Consider the following 17,057-nt stretch of genomic DNA (forward strand, 5'->3'; position numbering starts at 1 on the left):
TCCAGGATCTCACTTTCAGTATTTTGTTTGAAATATTTCAAATATGTGGACCTCAAAAACATACCATGAGGAGATGAAATTCTTGCCATGGACGACAAAAGTTATGCAGGCTGGCAAAATTGAAATAGGGTAGGGGTTATCAATCTGTCGTTGTCAGAAAACCATAGTGATTAAAGTGCAACTACCCACGTCTCGTTAACAACCCGAGGAAAGTGCTGAGCACAACCGGTTCAAGGTCATCCAGTAGCCAGATGGATTCCTTCCGTCGGGGTATTCCGAAAAGAAATAAATAAAGAAAATATTTTTCTTCTCGATACCGGATTTGTGGTTGGACATCTCCCACTTCCCCTTTCGCCGGACGCGCCCTCCAACAGGAACCTTCGAAAAGACTACACTGTGGATCTCTCCAAAATTTTCTCCTGTGACCCAGTGTCACGACGGCAATAGTTTCGCTATGTGCCATAAAATGCCGACGAAGGAAACTTTCAAAATCGACACAGATGGTATGATGGGACCCTTTCAAGAAAGCTGTATATAAAATGCCGTTATGGATTTCTGATGAGAAGATGCCATTCATAAAAACTGTAAAGACGTAAACAGTAACGTTAATTTCTGCCTCATTTTGCATGCTTTTCGCGATTAATCGACTATAAGTTATCTTGATCGTTTCCCAATCACTACCTAAAAACTATTACATTTTATTCGCAGTTTGAATTATTTTCATTGCCAACCGAAGTTATATATTTCCGATGCACAAGTTAAGTGCGTACTTCATGTATACATAAGTAACACATGGAAATTGGCTATAATAATGAATATGTGGTGTTTGGCAAAATAATTTCACGTATAAATGTCTAATTATCCTTCCGATAAACTCAATTCTCACATTTTCCTCTTACATTAGTTTCATTCAGTCATTTCGAAAGTTGAAAGTCAGACACTTTAATTTAATTAAAACTCAATCAATACATATTTCAAATATAGCTATAGCGAGTGTTTTTATGTATGCTCACAGAATGAAACAAAACTATAGATTAAGGTTATGGTTTCTTACTTCTTAATATACGCACTGGCAAGTATTACAACTAAATATCAGCTACCATAAGTGATAAATATCTTTAATATGAATTTTGGCAGTAGATTTTTATATCCAATTGAATTATAGAAAGTAGTTCATCAAAATGGAGATTGGTTGGATAGGTGAGAATGAAATGGATCTCTAGACGGTTCTATGTATATATATATAGACGTATGTATATATACATTTATATACGTATATATATATAATATATATATATTTGGATACAAAAGTTTGGAAAGAAAGAGCATAAGAGAAGAAGATGTGAGGGAAAGAAAGACTATTAATGATAGCAAGTTGAAATTGTAGGGGTATCGTGGTAGAAGAGAGAGAAAAAACAGGCCCTAAGTGGTCCGAAGAAAGAAGCAAGAGACATAATGAAAAATGAAATAATGAAAAAATACTCGAGGAAAAGAAACCAAAGAGGAGAAGGACAAATTTTAAGAAACTGCGGGATATACTGCAACAGTAACTTTTAACGCTAAATAGGAGAAGGAATTGAAATTGGCATGCGGTCCCTAGATGACCCTAACGAAGTGAATGGAAAAAGCTCCATTTTCTTAGGACAAACAGATTCATTCATTTATTCGGAAATAGAAACTGATGAAACTTGGCAATAAACTTAGCATTCCAAAAAAAACTTTTGATAAAATCAATGATGATTTTGTGAAAACGTGAAATTAGAATAAGAGCTTAATCAGGGAGATATTAGCGACATACCGGTAGTCCAGTCTTCGCTTCCTCACTTCGCAATTTTTCCGAATCTTTTATTTCTCATAATATTTATAATTTAATATAACTTAATTAAGATAATCCAAAACGAAGAGCACAGTCAATAATTAAGAAATTGCAGAAACGGACATTAATATCTCAAAAATTAATACATGTATGTCAGGTAGCTTCCAAAGAGATTTTAAATCAGGGATTATCTTCAAACAATGACTCGCAGCCCAAAGCACGTGAAGATGAGACGTGTTAAGAGAATTTTAACTAGCAAATTTTTCGGTCTTCAAAACCATGTCCCCAATGAATAAAAATATGAAGGGCAGAAAGCGCATCTGGAGTCACAATCAGTAGGAAATTGAAAAATATTATCATTCGGTCACAATTGAAGTAATGCTATCAATCAACACACGAGTAGTTCTTCAAAATATAACATGTCACTCAAATAAAAAATATTTTACTTCAAAAATTTCACATTTTAAGGCAAAATTGAAAACGGAAGCAATTATACTTTGCCATACGAAATGAACTTTTCAGATCACTCTGGGCAGTATCAAGTTTGACCACTTATCGGTTAGTGAGCTAAATTATATTCCCAGCATGGTGGATAAGCTTTTAGAATATAGAGGTCACGTTGTAATGAAAAAAAACCGGAATTTACCATCTACCTAAGATTCTCCCTCTGCACATCATTGCACATAAAAAATGATCAACCACGAAAAAAAAAGATATGGGCCACGGCTTAAACTTGGCATTCATTGATACAGACGCCAGACTATGAATACTGCAAGACGTTAAATCTTAAATTTGACCACAGCTCTTCCCTTTCAACATAAAAGCTGAATATTTTACAGTTCCTTCTTCTTATTAAAGGTAAACATATTTTAGCGACGTTAACATATAATTAAATAAACCATGAAAATATGCAACCAAGGTATGACGCATGTCGAGTGAAAAATATTTCAATCTGGAGTTTTAAGTGCTATTTTTACTATTAATACGGCTGGAAGTAAATGTCCAATATAATCAAAATTGGTTCTTACGATAACTCCGTCGCCATTTCAGTCAGTAGGGAGGAATCGGACAAACACAATTCGCACACCAAGTTAACGTGCAAATTTTCCTCTGCAACATGTTAAAGGATAAATATTAAGGTCCTCCGTCATGGCCGCCAAACTTTCAAATCACTCGATTTTTCCCAAACATTTGCAATACGAATTACATGTGTCCATTAAAAGAAAACACCTGGCGACCACGACAGTAAACATGACCCTACCGCCAAATTAGAAGTCAACAGAAATGTTCACGCGGGTTATGATTGCTATAAAAAACGGCTTCACAGACCTATTACCAAATCATTTTTCATATTTAAAGTTTAAAATTTTCTTAAAATGCTGAATAAAAAACCAGCCTATGCATGAAAATTACAGATGATTGCCTTGTGGTAGTGTGGAGGATCTTGTCAACGAAAAGCACGTTTCAGATACATAAAAAATGAAATTTAAGCATGGGAAATACCTTCATTCCTGTAGGCTAGAAAAGAGGTATCGAATACGCAACGCTTTCACATGCATCATCCGTAATTTGGCAAAGCGATCAAATTTGAGCGTTAAATGCACGGGTTTTGTTTGATTTTCATTCCAATTTACGCGGGATTCCTACCGTAATTAGACTGGGACACACTTTAAAAGAGTAATTAGCTTAAGTCATCCGGGTACTGTTAAGACATTACTTCATAAGCTATAAATTGAAACCAGCATGCATTTAATAGCAGCCAATTTAAGATGAATAACTTGACATCAATGACTCAGTTCAAATTGTCAAAACTTGTTCCGAGGAAATGCCTCAGAAATAGAGTTATTAATGAAATTCATCTGCGGTGGACTACGCATAAACTTTTCGCATTAGAAATGAAAAAGAATAATGAAATTAACTACGCAGTTATTTTGTTTTGAACTAAATTCTGTGCGCAACCTGAGACCTTGCTTTGCATTTGAAAACGTCCTGCGCTAATTGCTACAAACGTGTTTTCGCACTATAGTCGCGCGTCGTTGGGTAAGGCAGTCAAAAATCTGTTTCCCTCAGCGGAGTTTCCTCGGTCTGACCTTGCTATTGCATCATGAACTGGAAGAGAACTAGTACTAATACAAGCAAGGGGACCATTCCTGCTCATCCATGTTTGAAATTTCAAGTCCGGGCAAAGGATAGCGGTGGTGTGTTGATCAAGGATGGATAACGATGACACGGAACGTATGCGTAGTATGAATTATACATTTGAAAAAAAGACGTTCTTGCTCCGCATGGTATGTGAACCTCAACCGATGGGAAAAGAGGTGGTTCAGCACGGGTGAATGGCAAGAATCCCGACTCGATCGATTGAGTCGTGTGATTGATATGGGGCTAAAAACCAAAGGTCTGAGGCTTGCACGTGATAACTTAAATATCCGCATTAAACACGTCAAGAATGTCAATCTTGAGAGCAGATTAGGAGAGAAAATGGAGAGACGAAATAACACATGGTGTCTCATTAACTTACTCTTTTTCTCCTAGACTTCTGCCTGACCAACTTCTTCTCATGGCATACTTCCGGTTACTATTGAATCCCTTCACTTCGTTGATGTTCGCACGGGTGAGCCGGAAGTTTATCATAACCTTTAATTTCGTGGGTAGACGAAGACCATCGATAAACTGGATCGCTGATTATATGTTATTTTACGTTCACGGATATGTACAATAATACACTCCAATGCACACAGAGAAACGGTATTCACCGTCGAATTTTTGTTTTCATTAGTGCAAGCACAAACAAATATCCCAATGGCCTAAATTATAAAAAATGAAGCTTAAAACGAAAAACTTTTCTTGAGAGAATATCCAAGTGATCTATTTTAACTGCTTATAACGGTAAACAGATTTAATATCAATTTACTGTTCAAATTAAAGCCTTCCAGTGACACAGTCAGCCAGCTCTTATCACACCTTATGTTATATATTTTTATTTCTACTCGTTTCAGATAGAGGTGACGTGATTGGGAATTGACAGATTTTATACTGCACGGTGTAAACCAGGCCAGTGGGGTCCGTTGAATAAGTAGCATGGAATACATAAGAGCTAGCGTAACCAACAATTTCTCCATTCCATATTTTATTCCTCTGACCAAGGCACAAGAAATGTCGGCATCTCATAAATGATTTCCTTAGGGGAGAGTACAAGCTAGCAAGCACTTAAATCCCTTCTCTAAACTTCACTTTTATGCGCTGCACGGGCGATCGTATGGAAAGAAAATCTTACTGTAATGACGGCACGCTTTCTCAAATATTAAACGACGAAGAAGGCCGAGGAATATTTCGACCTTTTGCCATCGGAACCGGAACGGAAATGCCAACACCAGTCTCGAAAGGCATCTCTGCATCACTCGAGCGAGGACTTAATTGAATCTTTCATCTAACACAGAAGTGACGAATGATAAAATGAGATAGGCTATTATTTTGTAGGAATGAAAGAATATGGGACATGATTCGATCAAAGCCTAACCTAGGTTTGGAAATTCCACAGACTAAGAATTAGAAAAAAATTTGATGCATGCATTTGATGGAAAAATTAGAAATGTTGTTCACAAATTATAAAATTTTCTATTTGTTGAGAATATATAGAAGAACGAGAAAAACGTAAGTGATGAAGGAATGATGAAAACAATTTCATAGTGAAAACAATTCCATATAAATTTTATTTAAAAAAACTTGAGTGACAAAATAATTTAATGCATGGTGATAATTATTTAGCCTGAGAATATGGAAAAAGCCAGTTATTTTATTACCAAGAATTGAAAGATTGACACTCAAATATTTTCCTACCGGACAAGGGGCTCCTTCATAAAAAATAAAAGTACGAGTCACTTGAAGCAAACAAGAATAATCATACGATTTCATTTCGCAAATTTTCACTGACTTCGATATTCCGAGCGTTCAACAATCCACTATGGGCATAAAAGAATACCCCATTGTAATGAATATCGTACTCGTATAAAGAAATAGCACAAGAGTATCACTTGTGGCATAAAGATGCCTAAACAATGGCAGTTCATAAGATTTAGAGATTATTCCGGTAACTTAACTACTTTCTAGAAAGAATATCGTACGCCAGTATGAGTATATCACATGATTGGGATACTGCGTTTCATAAAAAAAGTCATCGCCAAAAAATAAACCAGTTTTTCCATATTAGTTGATAATTATATGAAATATTAAACAGTACTAGCGATAAATTGTAGGTAAATTTAACATGTTAACTTAAAAAAACACTTTAACTGATTATGCCAATTAAAAACTAGCTTTAATTTTGCTAATACGACATCCAAATGAGTAAATTACGAGTGTAATGCGCAGAGTTCAAAGTAAACGTTAAAAAATGTAATCAACTGAAATTTTAGTGACTGAGCGTAGATGCCAAACTATTGCTCATAGTATGAGATTTATCTTTGAAATTACGCTGATAACGGATATTATGCTCAAAATTCCAAACAATCGACGACATTGTGATGACTTTACTGCCAAATAGGCAGAAGTGCATAATGATTTGACAGATTCTAGAAATAAAGATAAAGAAACAAAGTAGAGTCGAAGAGGAAAAGAAAAAACTGCGCAGCAAAGTTTAACTTTTGGGGAACGCTTTCATCCGTGATGCTACTATCAAGGAGGATAAACAACAAGAACTGACGTAGCGCCAGCCAAACACGAGTGCTCTCCTCGTAAATGCGTGAGTCACGAAATGACCACGCAAATGCCTATTTCGGGTAACATTCCATTTGCGAGCACATCCTACAACTAAATGCACGCATCAATATTATCGATGCCAAACGTGTCTGGAAGCATAAGGTATCTGATTATGATAACTGCTATAATCGTAGTATGTGTGACCCGCGTTCATCTCTCCACGTCAAATGTCAATACTAAATTCAGAAGGGGCGTTTTCATTTCAATTTTGATTTGAATTGAAATTTCACCGTGTTAACTTCACCCCCACGTCAGTAGCATTGTCCAAGTGCAAATATAATTCATTAAATACTCGGGAATAATTCTGAATTGTTCCGACGACGGCATTACTTAGATTCAGTTACCTATCACAGATAGCCTACTCTAGTAACTTCCTCAACTGTGTGTAAAGAAGCACTATTTTGAGAAAAATTGAAATTTATAGCATACATAAAGTGTCTCATTCACAATATACCAGCAATATGCTATGGTTCATTATTTATCAGTGCATTCTTTTCGACAATAAATCATAACGACTTTGATATTATTTGACCATTGCGACAAATAACGTTCCATCCACGACAGAATTAATGATGAACATTTAAAAACCTCGGTTTTTGAAATTACTTCCTTTTAACGGTGGTAACATCATTGGTAAAGCAGCTGCGAATACGCCGTTGATCTCCCTGTAGTAGCTTCGAAATAATATCAAATAATAATAATACCTTAAACCTTTTTCAAGTATGTACGAAGCATGGAGTGAAACGCTTCAAGTGGGAACGAATGTGACTCAAAACAACCAGGGCGAAACTAGATATTATAGAGTAATGAATTTGGATAATTTACAGATGCCCGCATACAGAAAAGGCTCAAATTAATTCCTCATATGGACTTTGAGACAATCCCTGGCAAAGATGACAAAATAGAAAATATCCACTATGGAAAGAATTTACTGATAAAATAATTTAAAATACAATCAAATTCCGTTTCGCGTATTCATAATTTTACGCAAGAAAGATGGAAAACGTGGAAGAACTCCTAACTCTAGAGTTATGCTGTGTCAAAATATAGGCGAAATAACACGCACGCTGGCAGCGATGATTCCCGCCCTGAATTCCAAAGGAGAAGGCCTGGACATGTTTATCATTAGTTCTTTTTCCCTCTCCCTACCTTGAAGGTCACCTGTGAGTGTGCACGCCAAAATGGTATCATTCTTTCAACTCACCCCGCCCATCGTACCCCGGCACAGGTCAGGTAGAAGAGGCCGGAGACAATGCCGAGGGCAACGCCCACGGACACTCCCGCTGTCACACCGTTGGTCAAAATGGTTGATACGCTGGCTGCGGTGACACCAGGCACCGTCGCCATCCCGAATCGCACGAAGCAGCCTTTTGCAACAGACGGCAATGGTCCGAAACGAACATTTAACACGATGAAGGAGGGTTCAAAAACCGCGATGTCAAGACGATTCAAGATGCACTCACTCTCTCCAAACAAGATATCCAGAGGGCACACAACAAGATATACTGGGCACACAAAGCAGCACCACCGGCCGAATCAGCACACAGCTTGAGATCACTCACGAGGGAGGGAGGTGGACGGTAGGAATACTTTTCCTTTCGCCCTCCCTCAAAGCAATTTCATAAAAGCCGACCGTGCGGGAACCTGGAGAGTTCTGAGAAGCCTCGGCAAATGGAGCGACTGCGTGCGGCGGCAGTCCGCCTTCCCTGGGGTGGGAGTGGGAGAGTGGCGAGTTGGAGGGAGAGAGAGATATTGGGAGGATAAGCAAGCATGTGTCCTACTGGTCCAAGATGTCCAGGCTTCGCCGATTACACCTCTAGCACACCCGGTGGTCCGAATGGAAATTAATTTGTGTAACACCGGCGTAGCACATCACCTGCGCACTCTTGCTGTTCTGGTCACCTCGCAAGAGACAGTCACTTAAAAGGTGCCGCGCTCATCCTCGAAGCAAGAAGCGCTTACATATAGAGTTACGAGTGCGTCTCGAAGGGAGCAGGAGAAGAATAGGGCGTGCTGGTGCTTGCGTAGGTGGGAGGTGTTGTTGTGCGGAGCGGACTGAAGCCAAGAGAACAGTGATGAGTCGGTTTGCTGGTTAGGGGCCCTCGAGGGCAGCGGTGTCCTCCTTTTTCCTCCTCCTCCTCCTATCTCTACCTCACCGATGGCGAGAGAGAGAAAGAAGAGTTGAGAGATGTTGAAGGGACGGGTCGGGGAAAGGGAGAGAGACTTTGGTGGGGGAGTGGAGCGGGTGGGAGGAGGAGAGACCGTCTTGGAGGGCGAGAGGGGCTCCAACTTCGGGAGATGGTGGGGGGTGAGAGGCGAGCGCGGAAGGGTGGGGTGGGAGGAGGGGGTGAAGAAGGAAAGCTACTCCTTAAGGAGTGAAAGATCTCCAATCTCTCCTCTCCCTCGCTCCCAGCCCTCCCCCATCTATCTTCAACTTAAAAACTCCCGTCCTATAAGCTCTCACTTGCGTTAAAAACTATCTCTCCCTTTCGGATGACTGGGACCCGCCTCCTCCTCCTGAAAGGCATTCATTCAAGTTCGTTTCACCTTCTCTCATTCTCTCCCTTGAGGAAAGGCAATTCACAAGTGCACGGGACTTCCACGCATATCACGCGCGTAGTGGCTCAGGTAAATTCCATTTTGCGGGATAATTTTCTTGAGCACCGGAACGTTTCGCGGGACTGATGGAGACATGTGACCGAGAGTAATTTCGCGTGGAGAGGCTGGCGAGCTTGGGTGGGAACAAATAAAGAGGTAAAGTTATCATGTTCGGTGGACGAATCGAGTGGAAGGAATGAGAACGGGAAATAGATGCCAATTTTTGTGCTGGCAGTACCCACCAGTATTTTAGATTTTCGTTTTATCTCATCCCCGCAGGTGCGAATCCATTTTACACGTCCACCTCCCCTTGCGTTGAACTGGCAGACTACTGGGCGTTATGGGATCACGGGGGGAAACGATGTCGGGTGCCGAACGATTTTGGCCTCGATTTTCTTTTTGTCATCTGAATACATGCAAACATCCTGTTACCACCTGTAAAAGCCCGACGACGGGAGTTTCGCGGGCGACGAAAGATTAAGGCGAGAGAGAATTCGGTCCGAGTACCGTTCGGCAGAACTCGACCGACTCCACCCTCGCCAACTAACATTTTTTCGCGTGCGTGAAGGAATCGACATGCTGGCTCCTCGCCCGAAAAAAATGATGACAGAGCCTAATGTCTTAGCCTAGCCTGAGGGATGAATCGTTGGATTTTCTTCCCCGCTGTATGACACAAAGCTTGAGCGGCACAAGTGGTAGGAGGGTGAGAGAGTAATAGGGGACACGAGTTTAAAAAGTAGGGGAAAGAGAGGAGGCGACCTTGCGAAACATTCACGCAAGGCAACGCTGAGGTAGAGGCGGGGAGCATGAAAGGCGACGAAGGGCGTGGAAGGGCGGCTTTACCCATCGAGAGCAGAAGGAGCGAGGGGTTGGTGTGTTATAGTGGTTGTGGGTGGTTGTATACTTCGAGGTAAGAGCCTCCTGACGCCATACAAGCCGGACAAGTTCTTTCCCGCAAGCAGAGCAACCCCGTGGAGTCTCCTGGCAATGTTTTCTACCAGAATTATTTTACAATGATAACCCTTTTTCTTGCGTTTATTCTCTTCAAGCTTCATTCTTGTATAATTGTGTGAGAGGTCATTACTATTCCCAACCCTTTTTCCAATGCCACAATCCCGCATTAGTATCCATAGGCGATTCCGAAATAATGACCGGAAACTTGAGGGGATCGCATTAACATCCGATGAAGGACGTTTTGGCTTCGTAGTAAACATGCATCAAGCTAATGACGTCCTCATCAACGAATACAGACTTTCACACAATATTCCAGTCCTCCTTCCAGAAAAACTTCCGATGGAAGCAGCACATAATCATAAATTATCTGGATGACCGCTGTAGGTGGTAGGGATCTAGTACAATTTAACCCTTATGTGGTAGTTATTTTTAAGGTAGAAAGACTAGATATTGGTTATAAGGAATTTGCAGCACAGATTTTTCAATTATTATACTGACTTTTCTCAATGCATAAGCATAACAATGGGAATTCAGCACTAGTAACCCCAGCAGGGCACTTTCATTGACCTGACGGGATGATCTGGCCATTTGTCCAACTTTAATCCTCTCACCCTTTAGTTTTCACAATAATCTTTACCTATCAGTATTTTTATTCGGGCCTATGGAACGTCAGTACGAGATCTTTCAATTAATTTCAAGCAAAATGCCGTAATATGAACATTATTTTCCTAATAATAATCGCTTCGAACAAAAACAAATATCTGAATGCTTCAATATTATTTGTAAATTTGATTTTATTATCCAATAAAGGCAATTAAAATATTTTGTAATCGTCACACACGAATACCTGTAAACCTATTGCTCTAGCGGAACTCTTCTCACCACTATACAAAGAAATAAATAAAATAGTACTAAAATTAAACATCTTGCAAAGGGCACGACAACATAACTTCCTTTTTTCAAACGCAAAGAGCTTTCAAAAAAGGAAGTTATATTGCCGCACCCCGTACTTGTTACTCATTTTTATAGCTTTATTGAAATGTAAGACAGAGCGGAAAAATGTATGGAGCTCACGTTCGCTTGCATGAACCCTACTTACTAGTAACGGAAGATCTCACTAATTATCAGAATTTACCATCCCTAATGACTCAAACGCTTCTAAAAACCCCTTAATAATACGTTATCGTAAACGTAAGCATTTTTCCCAACTTGAGATTTTCGCTAAGAAAGTGGAAACAACAAATTAAATGGCAATGAAATGCATTCATGCAAGTCGTCATAAGAAGCAGTTTCATTACTCCAATTTTCTGATGGAGGCACAATTGGTTTCCTGTTCTTTATTTATCATATACCCAGAATATTTAATTGATAATATACAAGTCAAAAATCAAAATAAGTTTTATAATTAACTTTCATTCAAAATTATATTCACCCACCATCCACGTGAGGGAGTAATAGCGACAGGGTTGACATACAAATTCGGAATTTCTTCATTCGATATCATCCAAATCTTCCCCGTCTGATTACGAGATGTTCCGTAATTTCCCATGCATAAATACTGATACATCAGGGACTTCCCGGAAGCAAGCTTTTTAAAAGGTCTACTAAAAATTACAAGAACATAAAAAAGTGATTGACATTCGATAACCTGAAGTCAAAGGGTGAATGGGAAAATGATGGAGAACGAATAGTGAAGGATAAGTTTCCTCAATTCCCATCAAACATTTTTTATCGTGATTTGCGGTGTGACAAGGACAAAAATTATGATACCGCTTTGACGCAAGGGATAATTAAGAACGCGAAGGCAGCATACGAAACATTGCGAGAGAACTTCATTTTTTTTGTTTCAAATTTTTTTTTCAGAACAACAGTGAATAGCGTGACCTTGGTTAAGAAAGAAGTTACGCAATGTCCATCGATAATTCTCGAATGCTTTCCAAAGTTTTCAAAGAATGGCGAAAGATGAATACTGACTGGTGAAATTTAGAAATGCAAATAATATCATTTAGTATTAATTAAACAAGCTGAAAATTACATACGCATTAGCGCGTATGTAGTGCGTGATTTATTGTCTCGCCAGCCTCTAAACTCGGGAGTTCCCATGTATGGAAAGGCATAACCAATCCTCCGACGCACGTATTTCCTAAAGGCAAAATGTGTTTTAAAAAATGAATGAAATACGCCAAGGCGAAATGCAAATTTAACATAATGAAAAACTGAAATTTTTCACAGAAGAATTAAACCTCTCAGGATCATGCCCCCGGCTGCATTTATTACTGTATACGTTCTGATGAATTTACACATATTTTTCAACTTCATAACAGATGATTTTTATTTCGTAGAGTAGATTTTCTTAACCAGTGTAAAAATAGGGTGCACTGGTACGCAGGAAGATTATGAAATGAAGGATTCCGGTATTTCCAAGAATGCCAATTCGAAATGGTCATTCATGGTCATGGTTCACTAATCCCAATTTTATATTGATACGATAGTTGTTTGCAAAATTAAAAATAACTTTTTAACACGTCCTATAGATTAGGTAACGTCAAGATTCACCAGCATATAACGCTGCACTGAACTTTCTACTTAGTAAAGATTCATTTTTTTATTTTCAGAGTAAATTAGTTCGCATAAACTTGGCGTTTTAAGTAAAAAAATCATTTGATACCTGGAAAGATATTACAAGTGATGAAGCTATAGGAAAATATAATAATTTTAATATGCAGCTGAATTTAAATATTACGTGTATTTCTTTTCTAAAACTTTAGAATATATTTCACCTTGCTAAGTTCCAGTTTGATAATTCCAAAAAAATTGAATAAATTCCCACACAGAAATTCGCATTTCACATATCACATGGTGTGATACGTGAACTGCGTAAGATATGAGGTGTTCGCGCAGGTAAAAAAAATCTACACATCGCTAACCCAGGGAAATGGAGTCAGAGGCCGTGATTATAGATAAAAAGAGTTATTTCACATGCTACTTTCAGTTCCTAGCTATCTTCCGGGAGAGTGGCCTCCCGACGAAGCAGTCTTCCTTTTCATTTTCTACGGAGGTCATCTCATTAGATAAAATAAAGGAAACGAAGAAGATGATCATCGACGCCATCTCTTTGCGTGGAGACCTATTTACCGGCGGAAAGATATGGAAAAGGAAGCAACCAAGGTGGGCAAATAGGAAAACTGAGGAAAGATAATGGCACTCCCGCGTTACACAATGCTTCCCCCATCTCTACCCTCTTCGACCCCTTCCACACAGCCTTTCCATGCCACGGAACAGTATCGCGAGATATTACGCAGTAAACGTTCCTCCGAAGTGTAAAAAATCGCGATACGCACGGACATTAGGCAATTCCATCGACTTATTCGGAACCAGCTGTAAAAAAAACTGGCGTGGTAATAGCCGTCAAATGGACTACAAAGGAAATGTATGTGATTAAGATACTTAAGAGAAAGGATCGTGAAACTAAATTAACGTTTGTTCATCTCCAAGTAATATATAACGGATTTTAGCTGAATGATATAGGAACCATCATAACACCCAAGGGAAGGGATAGCTTTGTGACGGGAGCTTACTTGGAGGAAGAATATGCAAAGAGAAGGAAATATATGTAATTAAACCATTTTCTTATAGTAATACGGCGAAAAACTTACTCGCCAAAATGAAAACGAGGCATTCACTAACTCTGGTATTGAAGTTATTTTCGGAGATAATTGTCTTTTACTGGAACAGTATCAAACCACACATCTTTGATTACACAGTACTAGAGTCATTAGTCGCGATCTCATACTTATCAAGCATGAAAACTCAGTCACAGAATTTCGTGACGTACTTCTTACGTCAATCGGAGGTCCTGTGAAACAGCGAAAAAATACTATTGGCGTTGTAAAAAATAATATAAGCTTAATCATTGGATCATCGCTCCATAAAAAGCCTATCCAATGATGCAAACGCCTCATTTTATTGGCAACTACGAGTTGCTCAACGCGGGAAAAAGGAGTATTAATAGAGTTCAAGGCAGGATGATTTCCAGCGCGTCATCTTGCCACTAAGTTAGAGGTGTGGAAATAATGAAACAGAGCATGAATAATGGAGAAAGAAGATAAAGTGGAAAATAGACAATTGGCACAATTAGTCAAGCGCATTATTGAGAGAGTTCACGTATAAAAAACAATTGAATAATAAAAATTTAGCCCAAATTTGGAACACAATTTTAAACATTTTTCAGAAGGCTAACCTTCGACTGCAAAATGCGGCTAAATATAAGGCCAATCTGAGTTATTTCAATCTATGTACCTAATTGATTTAGGACGCTGCCTTAAATCCTCTTTAATTCAATGGTGAAAAGACAGTAATTTACGAAACTGTCACATCTGGTATATACGTAGCATGAGGGGATAGGCATTTAGTAATATATTACTATATATATATATGTATATATATGTATATGTGTGTATATATATATATATATATATATATATATATATATATATATATATATATATATATATATATATATATATCAGGTGCAATGGTTCAGCAAGCATGGCGATTGATGGCGTGCGGAGGAAGGGAAGATTATAGTTAGTATGGTACTGTCGTATTTCCTCATTAGAATATTGATTAGAGTCTGAAAAACTGAAAAAAAGAACGGGCAAATTTGATAAATATAATTAAAAGAGGCTGGGTTGAAACTGTCAACGTTAATGTGAGAAAGAAGAGGAAGGCAAATGAGAATAATTTAAAACGTGGACAGCTGTCAAGGTTAAAAAAGCATCAAGATTAGTCCCATAGATATATTGACTCAATGAACCAGTCGACAGATAACTCTGGCACCTATCAAACGACTTGGGCAAATTTCCGTGGTCTAATGCTCAAATAATCTCAAAAAATGTGGAAACGCAAAGTTCTTTTGATTCTTTCTTGTTCATTACAATGGAATTCCACAAAGTATCGGCCTCAAATAGACTATTTTCAACAACCACATCACTTCACAATCTTGATATAGTTGTGTACTTATCAGTTTATAGCCGAAAAATAATCTTGAGAAAAGAGAGCATGTCGTTCATGCAAATAATAAAGATACATGTATATTCGATGTTTTCAGGCTTAAATTTGTAGAAATCCATTATGACTGAAGTAAAAAAACAATGTATCTTAATAAAAAAATAATAAAGACTTAAATTGACATGAAGTTTTAATATTTAAATGCAAAAGTTAATTTATGAAAATGAGCTCGGAGAACTATTTTACGAACTTGATACGCAGCACAAGGAGCATATCTAACCATGATTTAATAAAATGTATAATTTGGTGGTTACGATGAAAATGAAACCAAAAAAAATTTTTGATTATATTTCTCTGAGAATTCTACAAGGACCGAAGAAGGAAAATAAACTGGCTCATTGATTGCAAAACCATTTCGATAACATCCGAGCACAGAAATATTTTAATGTAGTTACGTATACCCATGAGCTAGTTGAGTTGGGCTCTGCAGTTTTTTCGTTACGTGAGTCTGGAGCTAGATGAGCATAGAAAGCTGTTGTCACTCCTTGAAAACAAGTTCACGGGTGGGAGCAGGGAATGCCTGAGGAGATTGAGTGGAGAACACAATAAGAGAGCACAAAGCGGGAGAGATCATTTACCTAGACTTTTACGAGGGGAGGGGAGAAGGAGATCGCGCAAGAGGCACGGCCTTGGCATGGGAGAGGAACGGGTGCAGAATCGGAAACAATTGCGTGGCGACATTTCACGAAAAAGAAGAGTGACATCAGGCGATGAAAATAGCCTTCTCTCGATTTCTTCGCAAGTAAGTTCTCTGATACGCGATATGTTTCCTCATGAAAAGAAGTTGGATTGAATTTGAAAATAAACACCAACGGGAATGAAAAAACGGTGATCATTAACTCACTTAAAATTCTCCTACGGTCCTTAAAAACTTGATTGTGAGCCTTGAAGAAAAAGGGTTATTTACACAGGATTACCAGTGCAAGGATTACGCGAGACCACCAGTCGTGCATCTTTACAGGGATAACAACGGGTGGGAAGCTGCTGGAAAGGAACCAGTTTACGACGAGAAAAGTCTCCAAGGTGGGGAACATTCCGACCCTGTGCTTAACATACAAGGTCTATCCATGGTAGGACTGACAAGATTAAAAAAATATGATTGCCAGAGTTGATACACTCACTTCCTTCCTTCCTCACAATGTCTTCGAAGTAGCACCCTTGTGTGTTCACACACCTCTGCCAGCGAGATTACCACGCCTCGTACACCTTTTGGAAGGCGGAGCCCGGAATGCTGCTATGCTCCTTCGTCACGGCATGCTGTAACGCTTCCACCGAACCGTGTTGACGTCATTTGAGCACGTATTTGAGGCGGAGGAAGAAGAAGTCTGGTGGGGTATTGTCTAAAAAATTGGATCCCCACTCACATGGTCGATGAGCTCTTGGCAGATCCGCGTGCCTTTCTTATGCCCATGTTTTCGGTCACAAGTCGATGCACATCACTTTTAGGGATGCCAAATTCATCAGAAACAATGCGAACATTTGATCTACGATCCCTGTCCTACAAAGCCTTCACTTTTGCAACAATATCGTAGCTTTTTGAGGTCAAAGGGCGTCCTGAACGTTCGGTGCCTTCAACAACTTCTCTACCCACCCGAAGCAACTTGCGCCGCTCAAAAACACCATGTCTACCTATGGCGTTATCACCATAAGCTGCCTTGAGCAAGTCATGAGTCTCCTGCCCGGTTTTACCCAGTTTCACCCAAAAATTGATGATGTAGTGCTGTTCCAGTAACCGGTTCATGACGGAGCGTAACGAGGTCACGTTATAGAGGCTTTGCAAACGAACGATCTGCGCAAAGTCTGAGAGTCAAGTCACACCGGCCTCCAGCCTTTTCTGAGATTCCTTTCTCTCGAACCCAGT

At 39.1% G+C, this 17,057-nt stretch overlaps 1 protein-coding gene across 10 annotated transcripts in view; it reads right to left on the reverse strand.

Annotated features, from left to right (window-relative positions):
• The window catches only part of LOC139690215 (uncharacterized), a 309,365-nt gene that overhangs the window by 191,248 nt on the left and 101,060 nt on the right, over positions 1-17,057 (reverse strand). For 5 of the 10 annotated variants that reach the window (XM_071587521.1, XM_071587520.1, XM_071587516.1 and 2 more), the window contains exon 1: positions 7,779-8,656. The exons of 3 other annotated variants lie outside the window; for them this stretch is intronic. In XM_071587521.1, the coding sequence (XP_071443622.1) occupies positions 7,779-7,921 (143 nt within the window). In that variant the 5' untranslated portion in view covers positions 7,922-8,656. Of the gene's footprint in view, positions 1-7,778; positions 8,658-17,057 lie in introns of those variants that run through there. 2 more of the 10 variants (XM_071587522.1, XM_071587515.1) reach the window with 1 other exon arrangement.

The sequence above is a fragment of the Hetaerina americana genome, unplaced genomic scaffold (genome assembly GCF_022747635.1).
Source record: "Hetaerina americana unplaced genomic scaffold, ioHetAmer1.1.p SCAF_3, whole genome shotgun sequence".
In the NCBI taxonomy this organism is placed as follows: domain Eukaryota; kingdom Metazoa; phylum Arthropoda; class Insecta; order Odonata; family Calopterygidae; genus Hetaerina; species Hetaerina americana.